Source organism: Diabrotica virgifera, chromosome 10, assembly GCF_917563875.1.
Source record: "Diabrotica virgifera virgifera chromosome 10, PGI_DIABVI_V3a".
Taxonomy (NCBI): Eukaryota; Metazoa; Arthropoda; class Insecta; order Coleoptera; family Chrysomelidae; genus Diabrotica; species Diabrotica virgifera.
The window spans coordinates 112,667,494-112,682,071 of NC_065452.1; the positions used below are offsets into that span (position 1 = coordinate 112,667,494).

The 14,578-nt window shown below is 32.2% G+C and overlaps 1 protein-coding gene across 1 annotated transcript in view; it reads left to right on the forward strand.

Annotated features, from left to right (window-relative positions):
* Positions 1-14,578, forward strand: part of LOC114339155 (protein ABHD8-like) — a 63,146-nt gene that overhangs the window by 21,840 nt on the left and 26,728 nt on the right. The window contains exon 5 of the mRNA XM_028289786.2: positions 9,740-9,913. Within this exon, the coding sequence (XP_028145587.1) occupies positions 9,740-9,913 (174 nt within the window). The remainder of the gene's footprint in view (positions 1-9,739; positions 9,914-14,578) is intronic.

Genomic DNA, 14,578 nt, shown 5'->3' on the forward strand with positions numbered 1-14,578 from the left:
TTTGCACAACCACCTAATAAAATTTCACGTAATTTTTGTTGCAATTAATGTTTGGATTAAATAATCACGAATAACTCAAAAATTAAGCACTTATGTATAGGGAATGCTTAAGAAATAAAAAAGTGGCATAAAATAGCATTTCATTAGAATACTAAAATATAGGGTGTTCCTTTTAAGAAAACTCAGAAAATACTCATTGCGAGTTTTGACCAACCCTGTATATTAATATTAAACTTTTCGCTATATTATTAAGTTTAACAATAGTTATTATACAGGGTGTTTCATTGAAAAACGGAAATACATTAACGGTGAATAGAGGTCACCAAGCCGGTTCTAGATATACAACATTTTTTGCCCTGCCGACTTTTATAACCGAGTTACAGGGTGTTTTATCGATTTTGCCCATTTCTTTCCTAAGCCATAACTTTAGAACCACCCTGTATATTTTTTTGATATTTGGTAGACATATGTCTCATTCAAAACACAAACGACCGACATACTAACCATAAGAAAAATCCAGGTCCGGATTAACAAAAAATTATAAAGTAATTGTGACCTTAAAACAACACCCTGTATATTCAAATTTTGAAAATCTGTTTGGATATTTGAAAAGAGCACAAAAAAGTAAGTTTAATGATTCGCTTCAATTTTTCGGCCAGACAATTTTATGACTTTAATTTTGAAATTATATTGAATTTTTTAAGAACTCTTGACATTAAAAATGCGGATATTATTAATTTTAGTTATAAATTATTAAAGTAAATGAATAAATACTCAACGTAGAATGAAGTAAACACTTCTGTTGTATATAGGTATATTATAAATTTATTAAAAATTTTTTAAAATTCATCCACAAGGGAGTGGTTGTACAAAACGTTTTCGGTCAAACTGACCATCCTCAGTGTAAACGTCCAGTGTACAAGTAATTGAAACTAGCCACTTGAATAGGTGTAAAACCTCAAAATAACATTATTGCTACATTATGAGCTGTATAGTAATCGACAATAAGTCGATGTCTTAAGATTAAAAATGTATCACATGTGGATGTATGTCATCCTTGCTCGGAATTAGCACAAGGTTGTGATCAGGTGAGAGGTTAACAACCAACTTCAGCAGTTAAGTTGGTTAACTAACTACCTTAACTAACAACAGTTGGTTGTTAACCTCTCACCTGCTCACAACCTTGTGCTAATTCCGAGCAAGGATGACATACATCCACATGTGATACATTTTTAATCTTAAGACATCGACTTATTGTCGATTACTATACAGCTCATAATGTAGCAATAATGTTATTTTGAGGTTTTACACCTATTCAAGTGGCTAGTTTCAATTACTTGTACACTGGACGTTTACACTGAGGATGGTCAGTTTGACCGAAAACGTTTTGTACAACCACTCCCTTGTGGATGAATTTTAAAAATTTTTTAATAAATTTATAATATACCTATATACAACAGAAGTGTTTACTTCATTCTACGTTGTCTTAACAAAGGTATACAGCCAACTACAGGGTTTACCCTTTTAATGAATAAATACTCATTTTAAAAATAATCAATACTTATTTACCACATTTCAACGACCCAATTACTAATGACAAGAAAAATCCAGGTCCGGATTAACAAAAAAATATAAAGCAATTGTGACCTTGAGCCAACACCCTGTATATTGAAATTTTAAAAATTTGTCTGCGAATTTTAAAAGATCATAAAAAACTGTGATTAAATTAATTAATTATATTGAAATTTTAAAGAACTCTGAGATTAAAAAACTGGTATGTGTTATTAACTTTTAATAATTTAATGTTAATGAATCAATACTTATTTTAAAAATACTTTATACTTATTTACTACGCTGGCTTCATGGATTTTTTGGATTTGTAGCTGTATGCACATCATTAAAAATTAGAATTGCGAGAATTGGAATATTTTAATGATTTAGTATAAAGAATTAAAAATACAGCTATATCTAATAAAAAAAATCGTTTAAACAATTCAACAATTTAACATAAATTAAAAATATTTGAACTATAACAGTTGCTCAAAATGTCCTCCATTTTGTTCGATGCATTTTCTTCCTCGTTTCAAAAGATTTCGAATCGATTTTCTAATTACATTGGGATTGTCCTTCATTTTTCTGGCAGCTTCTTGTGACCTTGACAGAATTAATCAATATGATTTCAAAATTGCCGTAATTAAATTATCTGCGCAAAAATTTGACATGCACCTTTTAACGCAGTTTTTGATGCTCTTTTAAAATACGCAAACCAATTTTCAAAATTTCAATATTATACAGGGTCACACTTACTTTATATTTTTTTCTTAATCCGGACCTGGATTTTTCTTATCATTAGTAACTGGGTCGTTCCAGTGTGGTAAATAAGTAATGATTATTTTTAAAATAAGTTTACTTCATTCTACGTTAAAATAAGTATTTATTCATTAACTTTAATAATTTATAACTATCTATAACTATAAGTTAATAATATCTGTTTTTTGATATCAGAGTTCTTAAAAAATTCAATATAATTTCAAAATTAAAGTCATAAAATTGTCTGGCCGAAAAATTGAATCGAACCATTAAACTTACTTTTTTGTGCTCTTTTCAAATATGCAAACAGATTTTCAAAATTTGAATATACAGGGTGTTGTTTTAAGGTCACAATTACTTTATAATTTTTTGTTAATCCGGACCTCGATTTTTCTTATGGTTAGTATGTCGGTCGTTTGGGTTTTAAATGAGACATATGTGTACCAAATATCAACAAAATATACAGGGTGATTCTAAAGTTATGGCTTAGGAAAGAAATGGGCAAAATCGATAAAACACCCTGTAACTTGGTTATAAAAGTCGGTAAGGCAAAAAATGTAGTATATCTAGAACCGGCTCGGTGACCTCTATTCACCATTAAAGTTTTTCCGTTTCCCAATGAAACACCCTGTATAATATATTAAAAATATATTTAATAATATATTAAAAATCGTTTGACCATAAATAGAAACTTTGATGTCAAATCACCACAATTCTACAGGGTCTGAATATTGCTAGGAAATTAACAATAAAACGTAATTTTCTTTTAAATTACCTCGTATAATATTACAAAACCCTGTATTTTGAAAAAGAAGACATCGAGAAGAATCCAAAAATGTAAAAATATACAGGGTGTTCTATTTAAAAAAAACATAAGTTTGTGTCACTTTGTCAATACGGGTGACCCTGTATATCTGAAAATCTTTTTAAATTATGGTCCTATCTATGCCCTTACTTTTATGTAAATAACTTTTTTTCGTATCTCTTACGACAAACGAGTAATTGGACTTTGTCACACTAATGCCCCACCCTGCATATACAAGGTTCGAACTCCAAGAAATGAATATACAAAATATTTGTCTCTCTATCAAGTCTTGTGATTTACTACGGTAGTAACCGTAAGCCTTATTAGGATTATGGATTTATATATTAGTATCAACAGTACTGGCGCCCAAGAGAAGACAAACGCAGCAGAGGACGACCACCAACACGCTGGATGGACGACATTAAACGGATATCCAAGAAATGGCAACAAGACGCAAAGAACCGTGGAGAGTGGCGAAAAATGGGAGAGACCTATGTCCAGCAGTGGACGGAAGAGGTTGCATGATAATGATGATCAATACAACTCTGCGCTTTTTAAAATGGAAAATTCATAAATGATAAATAATTCGAATTTTAGTTTCTGCTTTATTTGACCTACGATTCATAGATGGTGCTAGTTTCTTCTTTTGTAATTATTTTAATAATTACACCGAAAAGATGAAAAGATTTGATTCCAGTTCATTGTTTCTACACAGGTGCTCTGATGAGATTAAGTTGAAATTGAAATACGTATAAGTACATATAGACGGAGAGACAGCGCCGAAAAATCTCTCTGAATTTACTAAAGCTAGTTATTTCACAGTTGATTACCGTGATTGTGTAGAGAAACATACTGCGGTCGGTCAACCGAAACGTAGAACAAGGGCTACTGAGAGGGTATCAAAGTTGCTTTCCTACGAAGGTAATTAAATCCATTTACTAAGGCTGAAAATCAGTACACACATTCTAAATTGAATATAAATAAAAGTTATTATAGTCGGGCAGCTGTATGACGGGACAGAGCCGGTCGGTCGGCCCCAATGAATGTACAGGATTTTTCACTATATTTTGACTCCCTTGTAAACTGCTTTATTTACAGAATTAGAAAAAAATGTAAAATACAAAAGTTATTCGATTTTTAATTATGATTTTTGACATATATATCGTACTAGTGACGTCATCCATCTGGGCGTGATGACGTAATCGACTATTTTTTTAAATGAGAATAGAGGTCGTGTGCTAGCTCATTTGAAAGGTTATTCAATTCTCTATGCAGTAATATAAACATTAAGATCATTATTTATACAGGGTGTCCAAAAAAGTTTATTGAATTATTAATTAAACAATTAATTTAATTAAAATTTTTTTTGGACACACAAATGAGCTAGCACACGACCCCTATTCTCATTTAAAAAAATAGTCGATTAAGTCATCACGCCCAGATGGATGACGTCACTAGTACGATATATATGTCAAAAAATCATAATTTAAAAATTGAATAAGTTTTGTATTTTACATTTTTTTCTAATTCTGTAAATAAAGCAGTTTAGAGGGGGTCAAAATATAGTGAATAACCCTGTACATTCATTGGAGCCGACCGACCGGCTCTGTCCCGTCATACAGCTACCGACTATAATAACTTTTATTTATATTGAATTTAGAATGTGTGTACTGATTTTCAGCCTTAGTAAATGGATTTAATTACCTCCGCAGGTAAGCAACTTTGACAAGCTGTCAGTACCACCTGTTCTACGTTTCGCTTGACCGACCGCAGTATGTTTCTCTACACAATCACGGTAATCAACTGTGAAATAACTAGCTTTAGTAAATTCAGATAAATTTTTCAGTGCTGGCTCTTAGACTAATAGTTGAAGCCCTATGCTGTTATTAAATCTGAATCATCTTTTCTTTTAGTAAATATAAATCGTTTAGTATTGTACTCAGACAACTCTTAATACAAAACCAATCTCTTTGTTTTTTTATAAGCTTTATTTTTGTTCATTACACGTTTTTAAATAAAATACTTTGTTTTTGAGTTATTTGTAGAAATCGTTGGAAACCATGTTTTTTTTTTGCGAAAAATATATATTTTCATGTGCGAATAAGTATTGATCTAGCGAAAAAAATTATGCCATTTTTTTGTTTAAAATTAGATTCTTTATAAATTCCCGGGGTTATTTTGAGTGTAAAAATTTAGTCATAAACTACCCCAGGGGTAGAAGCACACATCAACACCACATAACTTATGTTTTTTGAGTAATTTTCTACCATCTGTAAAAAAATTGATTTTAGAGAGAAAATGTCACAGTATCTGGAATATTAATGTTCAAATACACAAAAAGCTACCAAGAATAAAATATTGTAAAGGGATTTAAATAAGCATCCAGAAAATAATATTTACGTTATTATCATATAATTCAGTTTAAATTTTAAATCCTCTTATAACAATATTACTCAATGTTTTGATTATGCACTTGCTGGTATGCATGTGACATTAAATATCTGTGTAAGTGGGACACGCACCGAAAAGTGCAAACTAAACAGAAAAGCTGTTGTTATAATTCACACCCGTGTTAGTAAAATAAAAGTCATAATAAACAAATGGATATTAGATATACTTACGAAAAGAATGAGACAGAATACTCACGAAAGACACTTAGTAATGATCAGACGACGCAACTAACATCAGATACCAACTGAGTACTAGTTATAGGGCTTTTCATCGATTGTCATTTATTTCGAGCTTCTGTCATGTGTCACATAATATTAATATATATCTACGTCATACGTTTTTGGTTTGTATCATTGGTATATACCAATAACGTATGACGTAGATATATTAATATTATGTGACACATGACAGAAGCTCGAAACAAATGACTGTGAATGAAAAAAAAAGTGTGTGTGTACTTTGTACGCACGTAAGAAGTTATACTTCTATTATATGATTTCTTAAAAATAAATATACTTTAAACAGTTTGTTTTAATTTTTTTAACACCAAACTAATTTTGGGCTTAGCGCTTTTAAAAAAATTAAAACAAAGTATAGAATTGCACTGGATTCGAACTCAGGACCTCTCGATCTCTGGCTGAGTGCTATGCCAAATGCGCTACGACGACTGTGTCTGTATCGGTTCGGATGTACCTAATGACAATCCACGGTAACAAACGGACAAGGTGAAAGTATAATAAATATCAATAAAATGTTTTAATAATACTCATCTTACTCCGGAGGAAGACAAATCCAAAGACACAAAAATTATAATAAATATATTTACTAAAAACAGTAATATATTCTTTTCGCACCTTTTCTTGCACTGATATAATTTATACATAACTAGAAAGATTTAGCAACTAAACGCCATACTGTCTGTGTGCGCATGCGCGCAGTATTATGAAATTTTACTCTCAATCGCGCCTAAAGAAGTATAACTTCAAAAAGCCCTATTGTTTAAGTGTGAACTAAATAAATATATACAGGGTGTTAGTAAATAAGTATGAAAAACTTTAAGGGGTAATTCTACAGGAAAAAATAATGACAGTTTGCTCTACAAACGTATGTATGCAAATGCTTCGTTTCCAAGATACGGGGTGTTGAAATTTTTTTTTCAAACTGCGAATTTTTTTATTGCTCTAAGACCTTTTAAGCTATGAAAATTTAATTTGGTGGGTTTCAAGAGGTAGTTATTGCGCATCTTTTGGCAAACAAACAACAATTTTATATTCATCATTGGCGCGCCTACGGGTAATTGTTTGAATTTTTTTAAAGAAAAAAATAGTGCGCCACTGAGATATTTCAAATTAAAAATTATTTTTGTATTCCACGTTTAATTTATGATAAAGAACCTTTTTGTCTTTTTTTATATGGTGCACCGTTTTTATGCAAAAAAATAAAACATCTTCGCGCGTATTTTTCATTTCGTAATACATTAATCAAGAACTCTCCAATATAATAATGCCAAACTAGAACAATAACAGAAAATATTTCTAAAAAGATTTTAATTATGTCCAAGGCTACAACAAATGTTCAAAATTACCTCCTTTAAAGGTGACAGAGTAATTTTATATTCACCATTGGCGCGCGTACGGGTAATAGCCCGAATTTTTTAAAGAAAAAAATAGTACGCCACTGAGATATGTTAAATTAAAAATCATTTTTGAATTCCTCGTTCAATTTACGACAAAAAATCGTTTTTGGAATCTACCTCGAATAATTTGTAAGCATTAAGATGTTTTATTTTTTTTTGTATAAAAACGGCGCCGCATATGAAAAAAGACAAGAATGATTTTTTGTTGTAAGTTGAACAAGAAATTCAAAAATGATTTTTAACTTGACGTTTCTCAGTGGAGTAGTATTTTTTTTTTTAAAAAATTCAGACTATTACCTGTACGGGCGCCAATGGTGAATATAAATTTTTTCTGTCACCTTTAAAGGAGGTAATTTTAATTTTGAACATTTGTTGTAGCTTTGCACCTAGTTAAAATCTTTTTAGTAATATTTTCTGTTATTGTTCTACTTGGGTAGTATAATATTGGAGAGTTCTTGATAAAGTATTAAGAAATGTATGTTTTATTTTTTGGCATAAAAACAGTGCCCCATAGGAAAAAAATACAAGAAAGGTTCTTTTTCATAAATTAAACGTGGAATACAAACATAATTTTTAATTTGAAATATCTCAGTGGCGTACCATTTTTTTTCTTTGAAAAAATTCAGACCATTACCCGTAGGCGCGCTAATGATGAATATAAATTGGTTATTTGTTTGCCAAAAAATGCGCAATAACTACCTCTTGAAACCCACCAAATGTAATTTTCATATCTCAACCGGTCTTAGAGCAATAAAAAAATTGGCAGTTTTTCAACACCCTGTATCTCAGAAACAAAGCATTTGCAGACATACGTTTATAGAGCAAACTGCCATTATTTTTTCATGTATACTTGCGATCTTAAAAAGCGGGTCACTCGATGAATTATTCAAGTTAGATGTCTCGAATTTTCTAAACCTGTTGTCCGATTTGAGTGATTTTTTTAGTATGTTATAGCCTTATTCTTTAACAATATCGCTATAATAATATTGTTGCTAGACAGGTAAATTGTCATTGTATACCTGGTGTAACAATCATAATGTGTTTATTCCTCAAAGTTCGGAATACCCTGTGGAATGTTTTAGCATAGATAAAATATTGAAATTAAAACTCCATTGTAGCCTTAGGCTTTCTTAACATTTTCCTTTTTGATTTATTTGTTTATGTTGGATAATAAAAAAGTTAGGCACGTTAACAACTAATCATGCTCTTCATCAATACAGGGTGTTTCTAAATAAGTGCGACAAACTTTAAGGGGTAATTCTGCATTAAAACATAATGACCGTTTGCTTTATAAACGTATGGCCGCAAATTATTCGGTTTGGAGATACGGGATGTTGATTTTTTTCTTACAAACTGACGATTTATTTATTGCTCTAAAACCGGTTTCGATATGCAAATGGAATTTGGTAGGAGTTTATGGGTAGTTATGGCGCATTTTTTGACATACAATTAAGAATTTCATATTCACCATTGGCGTGCATATGGGATGTATCTAAAATGTTTATACCCGTATGCACGCCAATGGTGAATATAGAATTATTAATTGTATGGCCAAAAATGCACACTAACTACCTCTTAAACCCTACCAAATTGCATTTGCATATCTCTACGCGTTTTAGAGCAATACATAAATCATCAGTTTGTAAGAAAAACTTCAACATCCCGTATCTCGGAAACGAAGCATTTGCGGACATATGTTTATAAAGCAAACTGTCATTATTTTTCCATGCAGAATTACCCCTTAAAGTTTGTCGCACTTATTTAAAAACACCCTGTATTGATGAAGAATATGGTTAGTTATTAACGTGCCTAACTTTTTTATTGTCCAACATAAACAAATAAATCAAAAAAGAAAATATTAAGAAAACCTAAGGCTACAATCAAGTTTTAATTTCAATATTTTATCTATGCTAAAACATTCCACAGGGTGTTCCGAACTTTGAGGAATAAACACAGTATGATTGTTACACCCGGTATACAATGACAATTTACCTGTCTAGCAACAATATCATTATAGTGATATTGTTAAAAAATTAGGCTATAACATACTAAAAAAATCACTCAAATCGGACAACAGGTTTAGAAAATTCGAGACATCTAACTTGAATAATTCATCGAGTGACCCGCTTTTTATGATCGCAAGTGTATTTCATTTATTTTATTGACTGAGAGAATGACTGAAAATAAATCTGGTTGGACTAGTATACACAACTATATCCGTGTAGTGATCAAGAAGAAAGAAGAGGAGAAAAACAGCTGTACCAACGATAGGGGTGAGAGGGAAATATATTGTAAGTAAGTAGAAGGTAGAGGGAATAAGTTTTGATGAGAGGAATAAGTTTTATCCCTTAAAGTTTTTCATACTTATTTACTAACACCCTGTATATATCGATGAGTACTTAGTGTGTTGAAGTTAATCAATCCCATCACGAGGGTAGTTCACCCTTATTTTACCATAATATTTCTAAAATAAGAAATATCATTGATCCATCAAAATATTAATAAAAAATATTTATTATTCTATTTATTCGTTTTAGGTGCAGCTTAATAACAGCCATGTACCCACATCGTGCACAGCAAATCAGCCAGCTTGTTCTAATTAGTGGAGGGGGTCCTATACCTCTAGCACCTTATGTGAAAGATGATGGCATACCACCATTTGGATTTGCATATACTTTGTTACATCCATTACTCTACTGTGGTGTCAAAAGGTAATTCGCAAAATTCATTTTCGACAGAGGGCGCTCAAAATCTCAAAGATGGACGATAACTAAAGGAAAACAATCAATTTGTCATTTGATTTCGAAGTCTTTAAACGTTGAATATAAATCATTTACACGCTTTTTTTTGCCAAAGTAACCACTAAATTTTACCACTACACTAAGACATCTTGGCCCGGCCGCACATCAAAGAAACATGAAATGTAAATTACGTTTCATGGAAATAATCCACTGCTAAACAAATATACGTCCGGCCATTTATGAAACTCTCCGAAAATAAAAATGTGTCATGAGCATGAATCACACTAGTTTCATTGGTAGGCGGACTTTGAGATTTATTTAGCAGTGTTTTAGTTTCATGAAACATGTTTTTCGTTTCATGTTTCATGTTTTTCGTTTCATATTTCTTTGGTGTGCGGCTTGGCTTATGGGTTAAAGACCACTCAAAATTATGTTTCATCTGTATGCATTCATTAAAATTTGATGCTAACTACTGATTTGTTTTTACTTTTTTTTTTTAATTGAAAATATCAATAATTCAAATATTTGCATCTGCGATAATCATAATTTAATGTGAGAAACTCTTAGAATGCTTTCATATAAGCATATTAAGATATATTTGCTCAATTTCTTTATAAAAATAAGTTAGTAAATTAATGTCGCCATTACCTCCTTTTATCCTGCTATATACACAGTCTACCAAAAAATCTGGCGCCCGATAATCATACAGCGTTTTAAAAATGATTAATGTAGCTTACAATTTCTAATTTAGTTAATAGGTACAGGGTTATTCACTATATTTTGACCCCCCCCCCCCGTAATTTATTTACAGAATTAGAAAAAAATGTAAAATAAAAAAGTTATTCGATTTTTAAAATATGATTTTTTGACATACTAGTGACGTCTCTGGGCGTGATGACGTAATCGACTATTTTTTTTAAATGAGAATAGGGGTCGTGTGCTAGCTCATTTGAAAGGTAATTTAATTCTCTATTCAGTAATATAAACATTAAGATAATTATTTAGACAGGTTGTCCAAAAAAATTTGTTTGAATTAAATTAAGTAATTGACACAAAAAGAAGAATGTATGTAATTTATTTAATTTAAAATACATTTTACTGCTGTTAGAAAACAGAAATAAAAGTTTATTGCACAAATAAACACTGATTTTTGCTTAAATTCAATGTTCAAACTGCCAAGAGGTAGATGGGTGGCAGCTTGAACATTGAATTTAAGTGAAAAGTAATGTTTATTTGTTCAATAAACATTTATTTTTGTTTTCTGACAGCAGTAGAATGTATTTTGAATTAAATAAATTACATACATTCTTCTTTTTGTGTCAATTAATTTAATTAAAAAAATTTTTTTGGACACCCTGTATAATTAGTCATGTTAATGTTTATATTACTGAATCATCATCAATGGTGCTACAGCCCTATGAAAGAGCCTCGACCTTCCCAAGTCTATTACGCCAGTCAGTCCTACCCATTGCCAACCGTTGCCAGTTTGCTGCGCCTATTTTTCTCCCATCCTCATCTACACCATCTTTCCATCTAAGTTTTGGCCTACCCCTATTTCTACTTCCCACAGGTTGTGACATAAGGATTCTTCTAGGAGGGTTGTTATGCTGTGATCTTGCTAGATGTCCTGCCCATCTTAGACTTCCTATTCTTATAAGAGATACTACGTCTTTACCACCAAATATATGTTTATATCTGTGGTATACCTCGTAGTTGTACCTCCTACTCCAAATACCATGTTCACAGATGCCACCGAGTATGCCTCTCAGGATCCTTCGTTCAAATATAAGCTAAAGGTTTTCATCTGCCTTGGAGATGGTCCATGTCTCCGATCCATATGTCAACACTGGTTGTATAAGGGTTTTGTATATGGTTATTTTTGTTTTTTGGCTTAAGTTTCTGCTTCTCATATGTCTACTCAGTCCAAAATAGCATTTGTTCGCTAGGATTATCTTATATTACTGAATAGGGAATTGAATAACCTTTCAAATGAGCTAGCACTCGACCCCTATTCCCATTTAAAAAAATTGTCGATTACGCCATCACCCCCCAAATGGATGACGTCACTAGCACGATATATATGTCAAAAAATCATAATTTAAAAATCGAATAACTTATATTTTACAGTTTTTTCTAATTCTGTAAATAAATCAGTTTACAGGAGGGTCAAAATATAGTGAATAACCCTGTATACTACAATTTATTTTACACTAACAGATAATAATTTTTAATTAAATAAAAACTGCAAAGCAAGTAGGTGAATATATTTTATAATAATTGTGTTTTGGAAATTGTGAGGTGGTCGGAATATGTTGCATAACAATGTACATTCTGTGCACAGAATATATACTACATTTTATTTATTTAATTAATTTTGCAGTCGCTTAAACATTAAAAAATACTACGTTTAATACAAATTAACAAAATGTGTGATTTGGCATTGGTTAGTTTACGTCATTGCGTAGAGTCGTAGAGTATAATAGGAATGAATACTGAGGAACACTGCAATAGTTTTTTTTAGTCGAAATCATTGTTAATTACAGTATCAATTGACCGCAAATATGTATACAAATTAATGACAAAGTCAGTGTGTTTCTTGAGTTGATGCTTTTGAAATTTGCCACCAGGCGTCGCCCACTTTGCGGTTCCTCGCCAATAACAGTTTTTTTTATTATACCGGAACAGTTTCATTTACTATTTATGTGGTGTTCTGTTTAAAATTTATTTATTTATTTAGCGTATGGCTACATCACAGTTGGTTTTTGTGTATAAGCAAAGAGAACAATGGAATATAAGAATTAAATTATACACAGGACACAGAATATAAAGAATTAAACAAACGCATTAAAAGAAATGCTAGCGGGTAGAAACTCTTTAAATTCTTGAAAATAGTCCTATTAGGAAAAATAAACAATCCCTGCCGTCCGCAGATTCCGGGGGTTTCCTGACCCGGGAAACTAGTACCTGTTTAGGGTCCCTTGTCCAGGGTTACGGATGAAGTCCACAACGGCAGCTACGGCAGAGAAGCGGAGCTTCGGTACGGTGGAGATGGCGGAAGTGGCAACCCTCGATTTTAGGGGTAATATAGAATCAAATTACTCACCGAATGATTGCCAGAATAAGAAATCCCCCACTTACTGGCCAATGGCTTTGGGCAGATGAGTTAGAAAGTGGTAGGGTACCCTTTTGACGAGAACAGAGACCAATTAAAAAGTACAACGTTGGGCAGAATACATTGACGAACTGTTCGATGATGAAAGAGGGTACCTGGAACACATAGAACTTACTTCAGGAGAAATAGGTCCAGATATTATAAAAGAAGAAATAGTACATGCGTTAAAAACAATGAGGAATAGAAAAAGCCCAGGACCTGACATGCTTCCTATCGACCTTTTAAAAATTATAGATGAGCAACATATTGATGTTTTAGTGGTACTCTTGAACAAAATTTATAGCTCAGGCACATTCCCCAAAGAATGGTTGACGTCGATCTTTATTTGCCTCCCTAAAAAGAAAAACGCAAGAGAATGCGCGACTACCGCACCATCAGTTTGATGTCTCATGTGCTAAAGTTGCTACTGAAAGTCATCCATAACCGAATACATATGTCATAAACTGGGCAAAGACATTAATGATACCCAATTTAGGTTTCGCAAAGGTCTGGGAACTCGTGAAGCTCTTTTTTCACTTAACATACTTATACAAACGTGCCTGGACGTCAATCCTGGACGTTTATTGACTATAATAAAGCATTCGACAAAGTACGACATGAACAATTAATGCATGTCCTGGAATCAAAGAAGCTGGACTACCATGACCTCAGGATTATATCGAATTTATACCATAAGCAACGAACAAAAGTACGTGTTAACGATGAGCTGTCAGAAGAAATTGAAATCAGACGTGGAGTGAGACAGGAATGCGTGTTGTCGCCAATTCTTTTTAATGCCTACTCGGAAGAGATCTTGAAAAAAGGTAAATGTAATTCCCATTAACAACATTTGATATGCGGATGACACTGTCATCTTAGCTAAAAACATCATCTTCAGAGGCTGATGACCAGAATAGCAGAGTTTGGACAAGAATACGGGCTAACAATGAATGTCAAGAAGACTAAGTTTATAAGAATATCGAAAACTCAAAGAAATAACGAAAATCTCTTCATAAACGGATCCAATATCGAACCAGTCGACCAATATGCATACCTTGGAACAATGATCAACTGAACAGGAGATTACTTACAGGAAATCAAAATCAGAATAGAAAAGGCTAGAGCAAATTTTAACAAAATGAGAAAAGTGCTCTGCACAACAGATTTGAAGTTGGAGGTAAGAGTTAGGTTGGCTAGGTGCTACGTTTTCTCAACTTTGTTTTATGGAATGGAAGCTTGGACCTTGAGTGCTGCATCAATGAAAAAACAAATCATTCGAGCTGTGGGTGTACAGAATAATTCTGAAAATATCGTGGGCAGAACACGTCACAAACAAAGAGGTTCTGAGAAAGATGAAGAAAGAAATGGAAATTTTATATACAATCAAAACAAGAAAATTGGAATATCTCGGACAAATTACACGTGGAGAGAGATACAACTTGCTCCAATTGATTATGCAGGAAAATATTCAAGGAAAAAGGAGC